The 18420-nt window shown below is 37.5% G+C and overlaps 3 protein-coding genes across 12 annotated transcripts in view; 1 reads left to right on the forward strand and 2 right to left on the reverse strand.

Annotated features, from left to right (window-relative positions):
• Positions 1-875, forward strand: part of LOC105221591 (serine-rich adhesin for platelets) — a 139099-nt gene extending 138224 nt beyond the window's left edge. For 4 of the 6 annotated variants that reach the window (XM_054226035.1, XM_011198684.3, XM_011198685.3 and 1 more), the window contains one exon: positions 138-875. In XM_054226035.1, coding sequence (XP_054082010.1) covers positions 138-325 — 188 coding nt within the window. In that variant the 3' untranslated portion in view covers positions 326-875. The remainder of the gene's footprint in view (positions 1-137) is intronic. The other 2 variants (XM_011198686.3, XM_054226036.1) reach the window with 1 other exon arrangement.
• A 3736-nt stretch (positions 876-4611) lies between these two features.
• LOC105221590 (kelch-like protein 2) lies at positions 4612-8159 on the reverse strand. The gene is made up of 5 exons (XM_029037843.2): positions 7218-8159; positions 6743-7076; positions 6581-6687; positions 5871-6522; positions 4612-5814 (listed from the first exon to the last, which is right to left on the reverse strand). Exons 1-5 carry the CDS (start codon positions 7338-7340, stop codon positions 5405-5407), a joined length of 1626 nt encoding a protein of 541 aa, XP_028893676.1. The 5' UTR covers positions 7341-8159; the 3' UTR covers positions 4612-5404.
• A 142-nt stretch (positions 8160-8301) lies between these two features.
• Mme_3 (neprilysin-2) overlaps positions 8302-18420 on the reverse strand; it is a 33716-nt gene continuing 23597 nt past the window's right edge. For 3 of the 5 annotated variants that reach the window (XM_029037896.2, XM_011198678.3, XM_029037897.2), the window contains 10 exons: positions 14122-14255; positions 13633-14010; positions 13360-13574; positions 13111-13287; positions 12674-13050; positions 12273-12305; positions 9851-10260; positions 9535-9785; positions 9142-9328; positions 8302-9067 (listed from right to left, as the gene is read on the reverse strand). In XM_029037896.2, coding sequence (XP_028893729.1) covers positions 8916-9067; positions 9142-9328; positions 9535-9785; positions 9851-10260; positions 12273-12305; positions 12674-13050; positions 13111-13287; positions 13360-13574; positions 13633-14010; positions 14122-14255 — 2314 coding nt within the window. In that variant the 3' untranslated portion in view covers positions 8302-8915. Of the gene's footprint in view, positions 9068-9141; positions 9329-9534; positions 9786-9850; positions 10261-11385; positions 11419-12272; positions 12306-12673; positions 13051-13110; positions 13288-13359; positions 13575-13632; positions 14011-14121; positions 14256-18420 lie in introns of all 5 variants that reach the window. The other 2 variants (XM_011198677.3, XM_011198682.3) reach the window with 2 other exon arrangements.

The following is an 18420-nucleotide window of genomic DNA, read 5'->3' on the forward strand; positions in this document are numbered from 1 at the left end:
GTTATTTTTCAAATTCAAAAATATAGATAAAGATAAAACAACTCACAATTAAAAGAGTAGCTTAAGTTAAATTTTAATTTTCATATTAATTAAATAATTAAAATTTCATCGTTTTTACAATTTCTCGCATGAAATAGGACGCGGTGCCGCCATGATCATCGAATCGCTGCTGCTCTTTTACCACATCAATTGCTTCAAGTGCTGCGTGTGTCACGTGCAGCTCGGTGACGGACTGAATGGGACGGATGTGCGCGTGCGCAACCACAAATTACACTGCCAAAATTGTTACTCCAGCGATGATGGCATCAAATTCAGCTGCGTCTGAGGTCAACTGAGAGAATCCGAGTGGAAAAGTGAAAGCTGTTTGGAAATCGAGTGGTTGGGTCATAACTGTAGAAAGCAGCTGTTGTTGTTGTTGTACAATCAAAATGCTGCTGGAGTTGTGGAGAAACACATACATACAAAAACATATAGCTGTTAATATAATAATAATAGCTGTTAATGTAAGAACCGCAAAGAATCGGAGGCGAAAACTCTACAACAAGTCAAAAAGCGCTTAAGTCGTGCTGATAATTTAAAAATATAAAAAAATATTGAATGTTGAATAATTTTCATATTTATATTTACACATTTTGATGTTTCAATTTACACTTTTTAAAAGTAACGAAATTTTCAAATTTTACATTAAATGAATTTTACGAAAAAAAACAATACTTAGTAACATATACAACATATGTATGTGTCTACTTAAAACTTACGCTAAATGCTTATGAAACAAATTGAAATCAAAAAAAAAATTGAATTTGAAATGGAGGTAATCAATTCTACAATAACTTGTGTATAACGCAATAGATATACATACATATATATATACATACATATATACACACGCATATCTATACAAATGTGCAGCTATGAATTGTTAAGACTTTTGCTAATATTTTTATTTCGGCTAACAAAAGTCCAACGCGATCGACACGCAGTGGCAACTATCAATGTTCAATATTAAAATCTATTAAATGTTGAAGCAAACAAATATTCTAGTTGAAAAACAAAATCGTTTATATCACACGAAATGCATATACATACATATTAAATACAAAGCATATTCATTGATGTTAATTACTGTGCTGAAAGCAAGCAAAAAGCTCTACAAATCTAAGCAGAAATATTATAGCTCTTTATGGCAAGTTTATGGCAACACTTAACACACTAAATGAATGTTGAATATGGAAATTTTGATTGTTATTAAATGTTGAATAAAATTAGGAAAACGGCGTTAAGGCCTAAAACTGAGCGCTTAAGACGCGAAAACCCAAAACAAAGCTAAACAAGTCAATTGACAACAAGTAACGAAATATGAATAATGTTAGGCAAGAAGCATTGCTTTCGCCAAATATACCGAAAAAAAATTTAATGGCTTGTTCGGTTTTTTTTACGATATTGTAACATATATTAATTAAAAAATCTTAAATTCTTGAATTATTTTTACGACAAAAAGAAAATATAAAATTGTCATTTTGTATTTAAGCAACCTATTTAATCTTGTGTAATTCGCAGAAATTGCATGCATATAATTATACATACATACACATTTTATTTACTCTGCTATACATATATACATTAGATTTAATGACTTTTGTGTAAATATTTTTTCGCTGAATATATTTATTTATAGTTTTTATGTGCAACCAATAAAAAAAAACAATAAAAAACACTAAAATCAATAATAAACGTTTTTTTCTGTTATCCAGTGTTTTTTTATTTAAGAATATAAAATTTGTTTGAATATATTTTTTAAACTTGGATATGATAAAAGATAAAATTTTAACTACATTTTTTGAAAAGATTTAAATGTACCTTATAGTAAATGCACCCATGAAAAATAATATTGCATTAAACACACATAAATATGTACATATATACAATATTATTTAACGGAACATTTTACCTTTAATTAACGCAAATTTAAAGGAAATCAAGTTTTAATAAATATTTCGAATAAAATGATTTTTAATTTTATTTTTATTTAAGTTGAATGCTTTTAATAAGTAATTGTGCATGCATACCAAGGTATTCAACAACTTCAGCAAAATAATTGAGAACCAACAACATAAAAATTGATAATACTATATATACATATGTGTATACAGTTATATCTGTAAGAATTTTTAATTCAATTACATTTTCTTACGATAGCATATTCAGTAAATTCATACAACAAAGTAAGTAAAGTAACCACTATCGTATCGCTGCACTTATTTTATGTAAATTTGTAATTATATTTGCATTAAATCGTTGAATTTGTATTGCGAAATTTATTAAAATAAATATATTTAAGATCTAAATGTATACAAATGATGTTTGGAAAATTAAATTTCACTTTAGACTTGTTTTATTTAAGCCATGAATTACGGGGTTAAGTGTGTTGAGAAGTAACAAAATGAGAAGCAGAAGCAGATGTGTGTGGTGATGTATGTATGTGTGTGTTTTACAAGTACAGTTGCAGTAACCGTAAACCCTCGGCACGTACTGAAAAAAAAATATCTTGTATACAACCTTTTGCAAAATGTTGCTGGCAACATGAAGTTTGAAACATCTTTCCTAGCAATATGAGTCTATTGGAAACATTTGATAATTTGCTAAAAGTTGAAGCTTAATTGATGGTCTACTTTTAGGCGCCTTCTTTAAATAGATTTTGATGCTGATAGCTAATGTGTGTTCATTTTCAGAATATTTACTTAATGTCTAAAATTATCCACAGTAAATATTATTACATGCAGAGTGTGCATAAAAACTGGAACTCTCTCTCTATTTTGTATCTGGTATCATGAGGTTAAAGTCTGCAGAAACAACGTCAGCTTACACAGCCGTATTAGTTTTGCGGGGATACCAAATTCATCGCGGCATAAAGGCAGCTTTAAAGTCGACAAAGAGATGGTGTGTGTCGATCCTATTTTCAAGGGTCTTCTCCAAAATTTGGCGCATGGTGAATATCTGGTCTGTTGTTGATTTTCCAGGTCTAAAGCCACACTGATAAGGTCCAATCAGTTTGTTGACGGTGGGCTTTAGGCTTTCACACAGTACGCTCGAAAAGAACCTTATACGCGATGTTGAGGAGGCTTATCCCACGGTAATTGGCGCAAAAAGGGTCTCCCTTTTTGTGTATTGGGCAGAGTACACTGAGATTCCAATCGTCAGGCATGCTTTCTTCCGACCATATTCTGCAAAGAAGCTGATTCAGGCACCTTAGCAGCTCTTCGCCGCCGTATTTGAATAGCTCGGCCGGTAATCCATCGGCCTTCGCCACCTTATTGTTCTTCTGCCATTCAGCAGGCTGCCATCCCACAAACTCAGTATACTCTGGTCATCAATAACTAGATCACCTCTGGGGGTCCTACAGGAGTGTTCTCCGGTCTAGAAACCTTCAGTTAGTCGCCGGATCTTTTCGTAAAATTTTCGAGCATTACCCCTGTCGGCCAGCTTGTCAAGCTCTTCATACTTACGCATTTCGGCCTCTTTCTTTTTTTGTCTGCAAATGCGTCTCCCTTCCCTCTTCAGCTCTCTGTATCTTTCCTATCCCGCTCGTGTTGCGGTCGATCGCAACATTGCGAGGTAGGCAGTCTGTTTTCTCTCCACTGCGAGACGACAATCCCCATCATACCAACTGTTTTTTTGACTTTTCCGAAAGCCAATGGTTTCGGTTGCAGCTGTACGTAAGGAGTTTGACATGCCGTCCCACAGCTCCCTTATACCGAGATGCTGATGAGTGCTCTCCGGGTGCGTATCCTAGCTGCAACAAGATAGTGGTCCGAGTCGATGTTGGGACCACGAATCGTACGCATATCAAATACACTGGAGACATGTCGTCCATCTATCACAACATTATCGATCTGGTTGCGAGTGATTCGATCCGGGGACAGCCAAGTAGCTTGATGGATTTTCTTAGTCTGGAATCTAGTACTACAGACGACCATATTTCGGGCCCCGGCGAAGTCGATCAGCCTCAGACCGTTTGGCGATGTTTCGTCATGGAGGTTGAATTTTCCGACTGTTGTACCAAAAACACCTTCCTTACCCACCCAAGCGTTGAAATCGCCAAGCACGATTTTGACATCGTGGCGGGGGCAGCGCTCATAGGTACGTTCTAGGCGCTCATAGAAGGTATCTTTGATCACTTCGTCCTTCTCTTCCGTCGGGACGTGGGCGCAAATCAGCGATATGTTGAAGAACCTCGCTTTGATGCGGATTGTGGCTAGACGTGTTCATCCACCGGAGTGAATGCCAGGACTCGACGACGGAGTCTCTCTCCCACCACGAATCCCACACCTAGTTTGCGCTATATGGCCGCTGTAGTAGATGTCACAAGGACCCACCTTCTTCCGTCCTTGTCCCGTTCATCGCATTTCTTGGATTGCGGTGATGTCAGCCTTTACTCTTACGAGGACATCAACCAGCTGGACAGAGGCACCTTCGCAATTAAGGGTCCGGACATTCCAGATGCATGCCCTTAATTCGTAGTCCTTTAAACGTTTGCAGTGGTCGTCATCAAAATTGGGGTATTTATGTGGTAGGTCCCAAACCCTACGCACAACCGCATAAGCGGGTTTCGCCTTCTCACTTTAACTCGCCTCCAAACGTATGTCTGTTGGCTACCCAGAGGATACTTGGTCTAAGACCGGAAGTCGTGAGCTGCTTGAGCCACATGTAAAAGAATCATTCCTGGCCACTCCCAATCAGAAACTTTCCTCACTTACGTGAACTTCTACATGTGACTCCTCCTGCAGATACCCATACTAAAGTATAAATGAAAATTGTTGGTTTTTATGTAACGTTATATATATTTTTCAAAGTTAGAGCCTTAAGATTACCGAACATTAAATTATTCACTTCAAAATCCATTAATTTACTTTAAAATCACTACTACTTATGCTATTTACGATACAAGAGATAGTAATAAAATCACTCATACGCCATGTTGGCAATTTCGGTTTAATAAGACAATTGCAATATATTTAACTGAAACTTCTTGTTCTTAACAGCTCTTGAGCCTTTGTTAGCTTCCAAAGCTTCACAAAATGTATATGATAGATGTATTTCTTTGTATCATGGAATACTTTAATATTGTTAAACCTGGAAATTGTGAACAAAATTTACCGCTTATTCAACTTAAAGTACTGCCACAAACGAGATATATGATATTTATGACGTTCGTAAGTACACCAACTGAGCCCAAGTCGAGCTCACACAAAATCTATTGCCCAGTTATAAATCTTATTACTAAATATTCTTCCGAATTAATGGTGTTAGGCAAACCAAATTGACACTGCAATGGTGATAGAGTTTTTATCACCCACACATATCTGTTCACTCCCATTTTCCAACCGACACTAACCAAGCAGATTTAAAGCCGCAGATAGTTGACCATCTGCAAGCCTGTAGCCGTATCCCATTCACGTGATTCGGCGAATTTATACTCGCATAGCCATTTGTTCTCCATTTCGTCGTAGCGTGCGATAGCCTCACCGGAAACACTGTACAATTTATTGTCCACGACAAAAATTTCATAAAACTCGCGCTCCTCCCAAAAATTGATGACATCCCAGCGATTGGCGCGCAAGTCGAACCGTTCCATACAGCTGCCGAGTCCCTCACAACAATAAATATTCGAACCGATAGCCGCGCTGGAGCAATAGCTATTCACCTCACGCATGGCGGGCATCTCCTGCCACTGGCCGACGCGCGGATCGTAGCGCTCCACTGAGAAAAGTGATCGATGATCGGTCTCACCACCCATCACATAGAGCGTATTATCTGTTGAAAAAACAAAGTCATTATGTGAAATTACTTTTGTTATACACACCACTCACCGCACACCACGGCGCCCATTGCGTTGCGCTTCGCCAGCATATTCTCACGAAAGGTCGCTTTGTTAGTGACCAAATTCAAACACTCCACCGAACACGTGGCGCCTTGCAACGTATTGCCGCCGAGCGCATACAAACAGCCATTCAAAATGACCGAGCGGTGGTGCGAACGCTCCATCAGCAACGGGTGCAGCTCGTGCCACTGATCGCGATAGATGTTGTAGTAGAAACACTCGCGTGTGCTGCGACCCACACTGCCGCCTTGAGCATATAGAATATTTTTGTGTGCCGTCAAACTGACGGCGAAAGCTGGACGTGGCAGTGGCTGCAGCTGCGTCGCCTCGTCGAATGACAAATTGAAACGTTGTAGATCCGGTTTGCGGCCCATTTTGTCCAACATAAAGATATGCCACTCCATGCTGTCGGCGCTGTGCAGAACGTCGCGCAGCCAACTTTGGCTATCCGCGCTCTGTTTGAGAACGGACAGTGAGCGTGCCACTTCTGAAGTTACACAAGCCGGGTGTATGTAACGCAGTAGTGGCGCCAAGTGGACTGCGCGCTCGGTCGGTCTATGTTCAGCCCAGCGCGTCAAGCCGCATAGCACAGCATCGTCGGAATGAACGTAGAGCGCATCGTTAGCCAATATGTTACTGAGCTGCAATGGAAAAAATGGTTTGGTATTATGGATCTGCGAATAGCACGTGCACATTTACCTCCGAATATGACATATCCAAGAACTCCTCACTCTGCACAACCTCTTTAAAATGGGTTATGATATACTGACAAGCTGAATCCAGCAATGTGAAATTATTTTGCTTCTCTGAAAGTGAAAACGATATAAAATATATGTAGTATAACGCAGCAACTCCAGTCACCTGCAAAATGCTTAAAACCCAGACAATTATCAGCGTCCAACTGCGCGCACATATATTCCGTACACAAGTCCATCAAATGCTCCAGCTGCAGAAAGGCCGCAGTCTCCAGCAACTGCTGAACACAGTCAACATAATTATTCAGGTGGCCTGTGTAGATGAAGTCCACCGCCAACTCCAAGCAACGCGGATCCATTTCGTGTATGTGCACTTCGCGCTGTGAACTCTCCGGAAAGTTGCCACCGAACATCGCTTGGAAGTAGGGACTCGCAGCTGCGAGTATATTGCGATGGGCCATAATGCGCAGATCGCCACATATCAGGGAAATATCAATATACTGGAAATATGGAATTTAAAAAGGATTAAACCTCTTTATTGAAACGTAGTAGAATTAAGGCGTGGCGCTAGTCAATTAACCATGCACCCAATAAGGCTTCCATCCGCGCCACTTCTCCACCATTCTAATGACACACATTACCTGCTCGCTTTTGCGAAACTCATTAAGCTGCACCAGTAGCGTTTCGGCGTGCTCATTTTGCAACGACTTTGCTGCCGCTAGGCGTCCGGTACCGCCATTGCCGCCGCCACCGCTGCTGCTCATTTTCCACAACACACTGTGACCTCGTCTTCCGGCGCTGAATATGCTGCGACCGTTATTACGGTTACTTGTGCTGTTGTTGTTATAGGTATTGCTACAAATATTGCTTACGCCGAATTTCGCTCTGATTATTCGATTTAATTAGCTGCATTTATTTTTCAATTTTGCGCACAAATTTTTCACTGACCACATTTTTCGTCGTTCTCTTTACTGCTGTTGCTCAATTCAATCCAATTGCAGACTTCTTTGTTTTGCCAGCGTCTGCCTTCGTTGCTTTGTTATTAATGGTGGTTGCGCACATTATTATCTAATACTTACACACTTCCACCGTCACATGAAATGCCAAAATATTCGAGCCTGCGCACTGCCGTCCAAATCAGTGTATCTTGCTCGCATATGTAGAATGACATGCGAATAGAGTGTGAAGATAAACAAGCCAACAGCTGTTGCTTTCCCAACGACCTTCTTTAGCGGCAAATTTAATGACAACACAATTTGTTGATAACACGTCCTTGTTAAGATAACAGAGTTACATTTTAACGGTGTCAGTCTGCCTATCTGGCGACATTTACGATTATGTATTATATTCCCGGATTTTATGGAAGGATTTTGCTAAAAACTGCAACTAAAATGTGTGCAACATTCAGAGTGTTTAAGATTTAATGTACTCGAAAACTTTCCGATATAATTATCTGCACTGAACTCATCTTCAGCCGAGGATCAACTGAAACTACATCTGTTTCATAGAAACCCTGGCCTGATACGGAAGCATTAGACTAATTGTGTCTGTCTGACCTTTCACTCAGCGACAACTGGTTTTTGTTTTGTAAAAAGAATTTCCCACACATATTTTGCTGCTTTTGTGACAGTTCTTAGCCGAATTTAAATACTGGACCGTAACGTTAACGTAGTGTGAATATCAGTTAACTCAGTTGCTATTTAAATAAATAAATTGTCCTTAAAATTTATATTTTTTTTGTTTTATTTTATTATTTTTTTACATCTTATAAGTTAACAAATATTCAAATTTCACATATTTTTAGTTTGAAATGTTGTGATTTCCAAATCATTATTTTGCTTTTCTGCTTTCGATTTCACTCAATCCAACGAATGTCCTTTCACATATATATGAGTAAATACATACATAAAGTGATAAATTAGTTAAATTATTAATAATTACATAGCACAATGTAGTACATATAAATTTACAATGAGCATTACATCGTATTTATTTTGTGTGGTTTTTGTTCGTTTTGGTGTAGAAATCGAAAAGTGGTACATACAGTGTGTGTTTTTTACTGTTGTTGGCTTCGAATAGCACACGAAATTCACTACATTAAAAAAATTCAGCTTCAAAAATAAAGCAAATTGCAACTAAACGCTAAATACATACATACATAAATTAAACAAATTTTACATATTTCTTTTTTCTTATTTGAAAATACAAAAACAACACCAATAGAATTCAAGCAACGCCTGACAACGGTCCACATCATTGCTGCTGTCCGTGTGAGTGTGTGTTGGTGCAGGTGGCTATATGTGTTTGTGCCATGATTATTAACTGTTTACTCGCTTTCTTTACCACACCTCACACTTCTGCACTGGGTTCATGCGGGATCCTTCGGGGCAATTGAAGTCGCGCGCAAAGTCCTTCATATTACTGAATGTGCCCATGACGCGGAATTGCGAGGGCGAGTGCACGCCGGTCGTGATGCGCATTTTGAGCGTTTCTAAACAAAAGAAAAGGGTCGGAAGTAAATTTCAGTTAACGTTTTAAAATGTAAATTGTATTTAATGTACGCACCTTTGCGGTATTTGGCACACCATGTTTGACCAGCAGAGATCCAGAACATCTGTTCGGGGGTGTAGTCCAAACCGGGCAATTTCGGCTCAGGTCCATTCTTTTCCACCCACTGACGATACGCACGATACGATTCTTTCACACCACCATTGTCGGCAATATTCTCACCCTGCGTATTGACGCCATTCAACTGGAAATAAATAAACAAAGTGGAGTTTTTAATTATTATCAATCAGAGGCTTATTTGCAAAACAAAAGAATTGAGCCATCTAGTCTAAATCTAATGTTGCTTAATTTAAAAAAAAAAAAACAAACGTATCGTATCAAATCAGATATTCCTACGTTTTCCTACATAATTTCTGATTTCTGATAAGCATTTGCTTTCCCATTTCTTACATTCAAGCCAGTTTGTCCATCCGTAAAATTTCCGTATTGTTCAATAATACATTTTGCCTTGTCCAAATAGGCCTTCTGGGTATCCTCTGCCCACCAGTCCAACAAGTTGCCCTGCAAGTCGAAACGACGTCCCTGATCATCGAAACCGTGCGTAATCTCATGGCCAATAACGAAACCGATGGCACCGTAGTTCATGTACTTGGGGCGGGCAGCATGGAAGAAGTGTCCTTGCAGAATACCAGCGGGGAATTCTAAAGGAACGAAAGCACAAATTTAGCAACGAGATAGTCCCCTTATATCTAGTACAAGAACTTACGTATACTGTTCTCGATCGATGAATAGTAGGCATTCACAACCGCTGGACGTGCGTGACGCATCCAATCCGTCTTGTTCACTGGCAAGCGCAGCTTGTTGAACGAGTAATCTGTACCGAAGACATTCATGTTCAGGAAGGACTCAAAGTATTTGCTTGAATCAATATCCAAATTGCGATAGTATTCCTCCAATTTCGAATTATCCAACATCTCGTCGGGATAGCCAATGTGTGTAGTCATGGCATACAATTTCTTCTTAGCCTCCTTCTTGGTAACCTCGTCCATCCAGTCAACCTCGCTGAGTATATTGTCGAAGACACCGCGTATTTGATGCACCATATCCAATGCAATAGCCTTGGAGTCTTGCTTGAAATGTTTGCGCACATACAGCGAACCGACGGCAATGGCCAAGCTATTAAGCCCCAATATGAAGAAGTGAACGGAGGAGTGAGGACAATGTTCACAAAAAATCGGCGCATAAGGTTCAAAAAATGGTAAACAAATGGTGGCACGAGTGTGGGGGAATGTGGAATGCATGGTTTGACGTGAGTTATGTGAATCGAACATCATTATGGTCCCATAATAAGCGATATACGAACGATGTGTCATGAGTAAATATGTTGTGGAACGCATATATGCACGATGAGAAACGAATACGAGTATAATAAACGATGTATCAACGATAAGGAACGATGATATACGATGAGTAGCGATGTGACCACAAGCACGTTGTTCAAATGTTTTATGAATTGGACATAAAAAAGAATAATAAAGTTTAATGATTAATTATTAATCATGTTAATCAAATAAATATGCATAAAAAGATAAATAAAAAACTAAATATTTAGACTTTTAAATTCTTCTACTGAGTATGTACGTGTGTTCTTCAATGAAAGCAATCGAATATAAGTGTGTACTGTTAGCCTGTAGCATAAAAACGTCTTACAAAAGCCGATGAAACGAAAGGTGCATAAAAAGTGCAAAAAGTTATACGATGTAAAAAAGCTTTCCTATAGTATTTTTAATAAATTAATTTAACGAACAATTAATATGGAGAAATTTAAAATGCAAAACTCATAATTTTCTAGCAATCAAAGAAAAGCACCCAAGGTTATGATGGCAGTACACCAATAAATGCATACCATACATAAACTAATTAATTAAAACAAGCGTTATGAGTAGTGCATTTGAAACTCTAACGAAAAAATATTAGTTCTTATTTTCTTTCTTGTTTTTGAAAACCAAGCTCTGGTCCACACGTTAGTCCAACTTAAATGGAACAATCAATCCAAATTTTTTTTTAATCCATATGAATGTGATTCTGTTGATCTTGATTGTAAGCATATATATGTATATATAAAATAGCGCTACCAGAGACGGATATAACAGTTATATTAGACATGGAATCGCTTAAGATTAATCGATATGATTTCAGGCAAAAAATTAATGTCTTATTGATGTACCCATCACGTCTTAAAAAATATATCATTTATGAATAGTAAAGAAACCCAAAAAGCAAAACAATAAAACTATATACCCTTCAACATCATATTCGAGATCACGTACTCCGCTGAAAGGTAGAAAGTAGAGACAAACGTGTGTACTTCAATATTCCCTTAGTTTTGCAAATAAAAATTAAAAAAAAAAATTAATTGAAGCAAAATAATGCAAACACAAAGGCACATGCGATAATTAACGAAATGCAGTAGGAATTGCCCATTATTAGAGAAGAAAAACATTAAGTAAGAGTACGTTAAGTATTAAAAAAAACTTAAGATGCAATAAATAATCATCCTTCATAAAGAAGAAAGCTTGTCTACAGTTCTAAGAGTAATCGAACAGGTAATGGAAAGAACGAAAAACTATGAACATGGACTCTACGCTGTTTCGAACTTTTTTATTAATCATTCTCAACAGTTTGTACACCTCTTTTATAATAATAATAGACACCGATATTTGTTTTAACCTTTACAAGAGGAAAATTATCTGCGGTACCAGATCTGAAGAACCCCCCGATCTAGCGCGAACTTTCATTTATCTGTTTACCCTTACTTGTGAGTGATTAATATGAAGTACTATATCATTCAAACACTCTAAGTTATTGGCTTACTTTTATGGTGATAAGCGAGCTTTGAAAGCTCTGTTTAGAGGGTGTAGAGTGTAACGTGTATTCGAGTATTTTTAATATATTGAAGACTTTTTGAGATGACTCACAATGCCAATTAGGTAAGTTTGGTAATAACAAATTTTCTAACCTTCAAATTGTGTGCTATCAGTGCAGATACGAAATGAAATGAATATTACCAAAAACAAAACAAATTGTGAGGAACTAGTGTAGCCACAATACAAAACTCAACTCAAAATTGGTGTTAATTAAATCAAACAAAAGTAAATAAAAATAAATTAATCTATTGAACTTAGTACCCATCTACTTCATCTTCGACCTCATCATCATAGCTGTAAAAAAGCAAAGATAAAACATATACTTATATATATTAACGTATTAATTGAAGAGTTTCAGTCTAAACGAATTAGAATTAAACAAATGCATAGAACGCACGATTTTTCTAAGGAACAAGCCAATATTTTGTACAACAACAGAAAATAGCACTAATGGTAAAAGATAAGGGTCAATTTAAAATTTGCAGGGTACAACACATGCCGTCACATCAATTACGTGCACACAAACAATTCTATACTAGGTGAACATTTTGCAGTCAAATCAGCAAATGTCGTAGCATTCTTCTATCAGTGGGCAATAAATTTCGCAAACTTTCATTCATAATTTAATTTGTTTTAATTTAACTTTGTAAACAACCACATACCTGCCACTGGCGATATCGACACACTCCTTCCAGCGCGCCTCCTGCTCCTGACGGCCCGACAAAGCGGTCGCGTATTGCAGTTGACGCTTGCGGAATTGCTCCGAGAGGAAAACGATCGAAAAGGCGTGTATACGCCACATCATGTAGTTGGCAATCACACGATTGGGTGTGCGCTCCAATAGTGGGCCTAACTCTTCAAAGAAACTGGGTACCGAAAGATTCACTGGCTCATCTTCGTTCACATTGATTTTTTCCGGCAGCAAAGCGTTGACATAGTCCACCCACTGCACATAGGGATAAGCTTCCTGCAGTTGCTTCAATGTGCGTATGTTGTAGAGATCGTTGGTGTTGCGGCGCTTCTCAGCTGGCCAGGAAATCTAACGGTAAAACAATTTAATTTAATTTAATCTTAACAAGTCTTCGAATAGACAACTCACATTGGCCAAAGCCATTTCGAAATCGAGCGATTCTCGTAATTCACGCTTCGCTACATCCTTATCAGCACCAAAAAGCACAGCCATATCGACCATATAGTCATAGTAGGAGCTCACCAATGTCTCGTTGAAACCTTTGACTAGATATTCGCGACTCAAGCCAATAGCCGATTGATCAAACTGTATTGGTAAAAAGAAAATTTCTGAAGTAAAGCAAACTGTAGTAACCACAAAAAAGCAAAATGGACTCACATCAATAATGCGAACTGTACTGTTCTTCAAATCAACACTGACTGAAAAGTCAATAATATAGTCCATGCTAAAGCCCATTTTACGGAACTTCTTTACAGTCTCCTGCCAAGTCCAGCTGTTGTCCGCGTTCCATGAGTCGCCCTCAATTACCGGCCAGCCGCCGAGTTTTTTGGCAATGTCTGCAATGGGCTTGGAATCCAGCTCCTCAATCAGTGCTGTAATTGGCGAAATTAATCTTCAATATTTTTTCAAAACATTAAAACCAGAACTCACATTTGTTCATGCATGCCTTGTACAGCGCGTTCGGTAGCTGGTAGTGTTTGGGCTCCGTGGCTGGTCGTTCCTCGGTAATAATCTCCTTCAGCTGTTCGTGTAATTTATCCGAGATCACAGAGAACGTATTCAAGGAATCCTTGTCATCGGGTATTAGATTCTCTTCAATGTAAGTACCGCAAACAAACTGATAGAAATCATCGCAAGGTTCGACTTCCGGCTTCATTTTGCTCAGCACCGCCGACGAGGTATGTATGCATTCGGCTGAGAGGCAGACATCTTCCTTTGGCATCTTCTGTGGTGGCATAAAGACCTCATTGTCCGTGTTGCGAGTGGAGCCTTGCAGCGCCTCTGGTGGATTGGTAGTGGCTTTGAGCTCTATCGGAAGAAAGCGATTAATGAAATTTCGAAGGTTCTTACTTAATATGAACAGGTAGGTAAGTATAAGTTAGTATTTGGATATCTCACAATATGCTTCGTTTAACTCACCTTCTACCAAACGGTTAGAGAGTATTACCGAAACTAGTCCAATAACCAGACCAACAACTGCGATCAACGCAATAATACTGATCAATACCAGGCATCGTTCCAACGTGGTCCGTCTACGCCACCAATTCGGATTTCTAGAAGACGGGAAAAACGGGAAAATGTTTAAATTAGTATTTTAATTAAATTTAAAAAAATATGTGAATAATAGTAAGAAATTAACTCAAACTACTTTCTTGGAGATGAATTTCTACAACTTTACAAGAGGAGAAAATACTACCTTGAAAATGTTTCGTCTGCATTGTCAGCTTCCCTGCCGTCAACAATTCAAGTTTATCACATATATACTTTTGTATGTGTGTGTATATGCTATTTTTAAGTATTGACCATGATCTCGTTTTTTTTTCATAGGAAAGCTTAATATGGAATAAGGGTGTGTGGCCATAAGTAGGAAGTCAAGTCGATTCACGTGCGGATATCTAATTTATGCGGCGACAAATTAACTCCAGCTGTGGCCGGAAAAGAAGAATTTACATTGCAAATAAAGCAAAATGGGACATGTGTTTACAAAACATCGACAAAACAACAACAAATGACTAGTTTAAACGTAGACGCCATTTTCAACAATTCGAAAATTTATCAATAGTAATAAAGAATTTATACCCTTCACACGCAAAACAATCAACTACCATTACTAATAATTTGTGAGTTTCCACGCTAGAGCAACCAATCCTTTTCTACGATATGTTTTATTATGTTTCTCTAGCATCAGATCAGAATAATTATTTTTTATCCAATCTCGACATTTATATATTTCAAAACGTTGTTTTTGAATCATATTACATTACGACAACATGCAATTTCATTTGGTGCAGTAATATCTGTGAAATTTACTTACATATATTCCATGTTAAACCTATTCTATATATTCTTCCAAGAAGTCTCATACAGTTTTCTTATAAAGTTTCTATATAAAATTTCTATATAAAATGGCATTGTTTAAAGTTCCAAGTCAACTATCTTACACTGACTTTTCACAAATCGTCGTCGAATTTTCCATTAATCATGACGCACTGGAATTTATCTCAATTAGTCGAGAGATTACTTGAAAGCAGTGCTGATAAGCAACAGAAGCAACAGAAGCAACAGGGGCTCACTCACACACTTAAAAACATACACAATAACTTTGTTTGTAAACATAACAGTAAAGACACAGTAGTTTGCTTTTACAATATTATTCACGATTTTTCGCCGCGCAACTTCGACAAAGCGAAACCCGATAGCCAGTCAACTTTGTTGAATTGCATTGTAACTTGCAACTTGCAATTGCTTATTTGGGCGTTGCAAGCTACCAAGTTGCAGTGGCAACCATTAGTTTTGGCGCCGCCGGCAGTTATTGCCGCTGCCTGTGGTTTAAAAATAGAAATGTGTAGCAATCATCAACTGGTGCATGTCGTTTGTATGTATGCTGTAAGTAGTTAACAGTAAGTAGTTAATTGCAATGTGATCGAGTCGTAAAAGCAAATCGAACAGCCAAATTGTCACTGAAACTTGTCTTGTGGTTTTACGTTCAAATGGCCAACAACAACAACAACAACCAGAATTGTTGGCAATTCCCTGCTTGCAACAGAGGACTTTTCTTACACACAAATGATACATACACACACACATGCAACTATAGCTAAATATATGCATTTGTTTGTTAGTTTGCAAAGTCCGCGACTTTGCCACCGAAATATGACTGACCATTGTTGGAAACTTGCTTAGCTGCACGTAAACTTACATACGTACATAAAAGTTTATTTATAATTTGCAGCTTCCTTTTCAAGTGTTTTCATATGTATGTATGTGTATGTATAAGTTAGCGCTTTTTGTATTTAGTTATATCAGTTCATTTAATTCGGTTTATTTTCAGCGGTGATTTTTGCAAGTTAATTGCTTGCAATTGTTTTTATGTATGTGTAGAGAGTGCATGTGCAAAAAATGGACAAATACTTATTATAACTACAACAAAAATATGTGATTACACTTTACAATTGTCGTTTCTCATGAAAGGAAAAATGAATAAATGTGAAATATAGCAATTTGTCACTTCGCTTTACTTCCTTTGTGTTTATTTCAGTACCATAGTTAACTACAAACAGACATGTCGTACATACGAGTACAAAAGCTGTTATGCGGTTGTTAGTTTCATTACATGTTTTGTGTTTTACATTAGTTGTGTGATTTTAATTTGTACTAAGCTCAGCTGTCATCTCTAAACATCCTCACTATTTAATTAGCATTTAGCAAGTGAGTCAGTGAGACGGTAGGAAACTCTTAGCGTTTTGCGTGTCATTGCAGTTTTTTTGTTTGTCAAGCACAGCAAATGACAAGCAAGTCAACAGACTAAAACTCAACTAAATTGTGTGAATATCAAACAGTAAACAAAACCAGAGAGCAGCTCAGTTAAACACGATTTTTAAATATTTTATTTTTTTTAATATACATATGTATATACATAGAGTCAATATTTATACATAAAGTACATATCTACAAATCTGCAGTACCCGCTGGAGGAAGCCGGGGAAGAGGACGATCTCCACTCCGGTGGAAAGACCAAGTGCAAAGTGACCTGGCTTCACTTGGTGTTTCCAGTTGGCGCCAGAAAGCAAAAAGGAGGAACGAGTGACGCGCTCTGGTGGATTCGGCTATAATCGCTTAAAGCGGTTTCTACGCCAAATATATACATATCTACAAATGTCCTTTCGTACTCTTTTCTCTTAACGCCTATGTTGATAAAGACAGAAAAAATTTGCAACGATTTGTTGATTTTGTTCAAACTCATATCTTCTATAATATAAAAATGAATCGCAAAATGTGTTGCTAAGCTCATAACTCGAGAACCGCTGAACCGATTTCGCAAATTCTTTGTTTAGAATGTTTTTAGAGGTACCGGGATGGTTCTTACGGAGCGAAAAATTAGAAAAATTGCCTGAAAAAGTCTTTTCAAATCACACATACAAACAATTTGTGTCGTTAGTCTCGAAAAAACTCGATAAGGGCCAAACCGATCTGGCTAATTTTAATTTTGAAATATTTATGGAAGGCCAGGGAAGGATTACAAAGTAAGTATATATCGAAAAATTGTGAGAAAGATAACTAAATGATGATTTTATTTGAATTGGCAACAAAATTATAAAAAAAAAAAAATAATAATATTTTGAAAGTTGTCATTGTTGCTTTGTTAAAATATTTTTATCATTGTTCAATTGTATAAGGCTGTGTCGATAGCCCAAAACAATTTGTAACAAGTAGGGAAAGGCAACCAAACATTTTATACTCTCGCAATTTATTGATGTAATTTTATTACACACAATTTGAAATAAAATCCAATAGAATAACGAAAATCAGCATACATAGTACATAAGGGTTGAGGTAATTCCTGAACCGATTTCACTCATTTTCAACGCCCAGTTATAATGGGGATAGGGTCAACTTGGCACCTGTTAGTAGGCAGACAAACGGCAATTCGGCCTTGAAATTACTCCTAAATTGCAAATCAACGAAACACCAGTCTGCAAAATCGCCAAAAAAGACTTATAAAGAAGATTTTCCAGGTATTTAAGTCGCTGGAGGAAAAGCTTTACGCGACAACGAAACTATTTTAAAGATTCTGTTGGCAGATGATTTTCGCCAGACTATTCCTAGATCAACTGTTGCTGACGAACTAATCACATAAAGGATCGCCAATTAACAAATAACATACGAGTGTTTTTCCAACGATATCTTAACGGGTGTCTGTATTTTAACGGGTTTCTGTCACTTCATGGCCTCGAAAGAGGAGCTTATTCATCGTGTTTTTCCTGACATGAAACCTTAATATAATAAACATAAATGGCTGATTGAATGACCTATTTTGGTGGTAAAAAAAATAAGGATCACTTTGATCTTAATGCGACAATTTAGAATTTCGTTAAAGGAGAGTTGACACAGCTACAAACCAGGATGACGTATTCAATTATCCCACAGACTATTTTAAATTGCTGGACTATCCCCACTCACTTGCAATTAAAAGTAGTGTGAGTTGTCATCATGCTGTGTAACATAAATCAACATCAAACTTTGCAAAGGAAGTAGGCTGGCTGTGAAGAAGGTAATCAATATCGGCACCAAAGCCAAGATAAAGCCAACTATGAAATTTGGTCAATTGTTACTTTCTCCAATATACGATTAAAAAAAATCAAGGTTTACAAATTATGATGATTTACGCTTAACACAGATCTACAATAATGTCTATCAATCATTTTCAAATTTATCGGC

This window comes from Zeugodacus cucurbitae, chromosome 2 (genome assembly GCF_028554725.1).
Source record: "Zeugodacus cucurbitae isolate PBARC_wt_2022May chromosome 2, idZeuCucr1.2, whole genome shotgun sequence".
Taxonomy (NCBI): Eukaryota; Metazoa; Arthropoda; class Insecta; order Diptera; family Tephritidae; genus Zeugodacus; species Zeugodacus cucurbitae.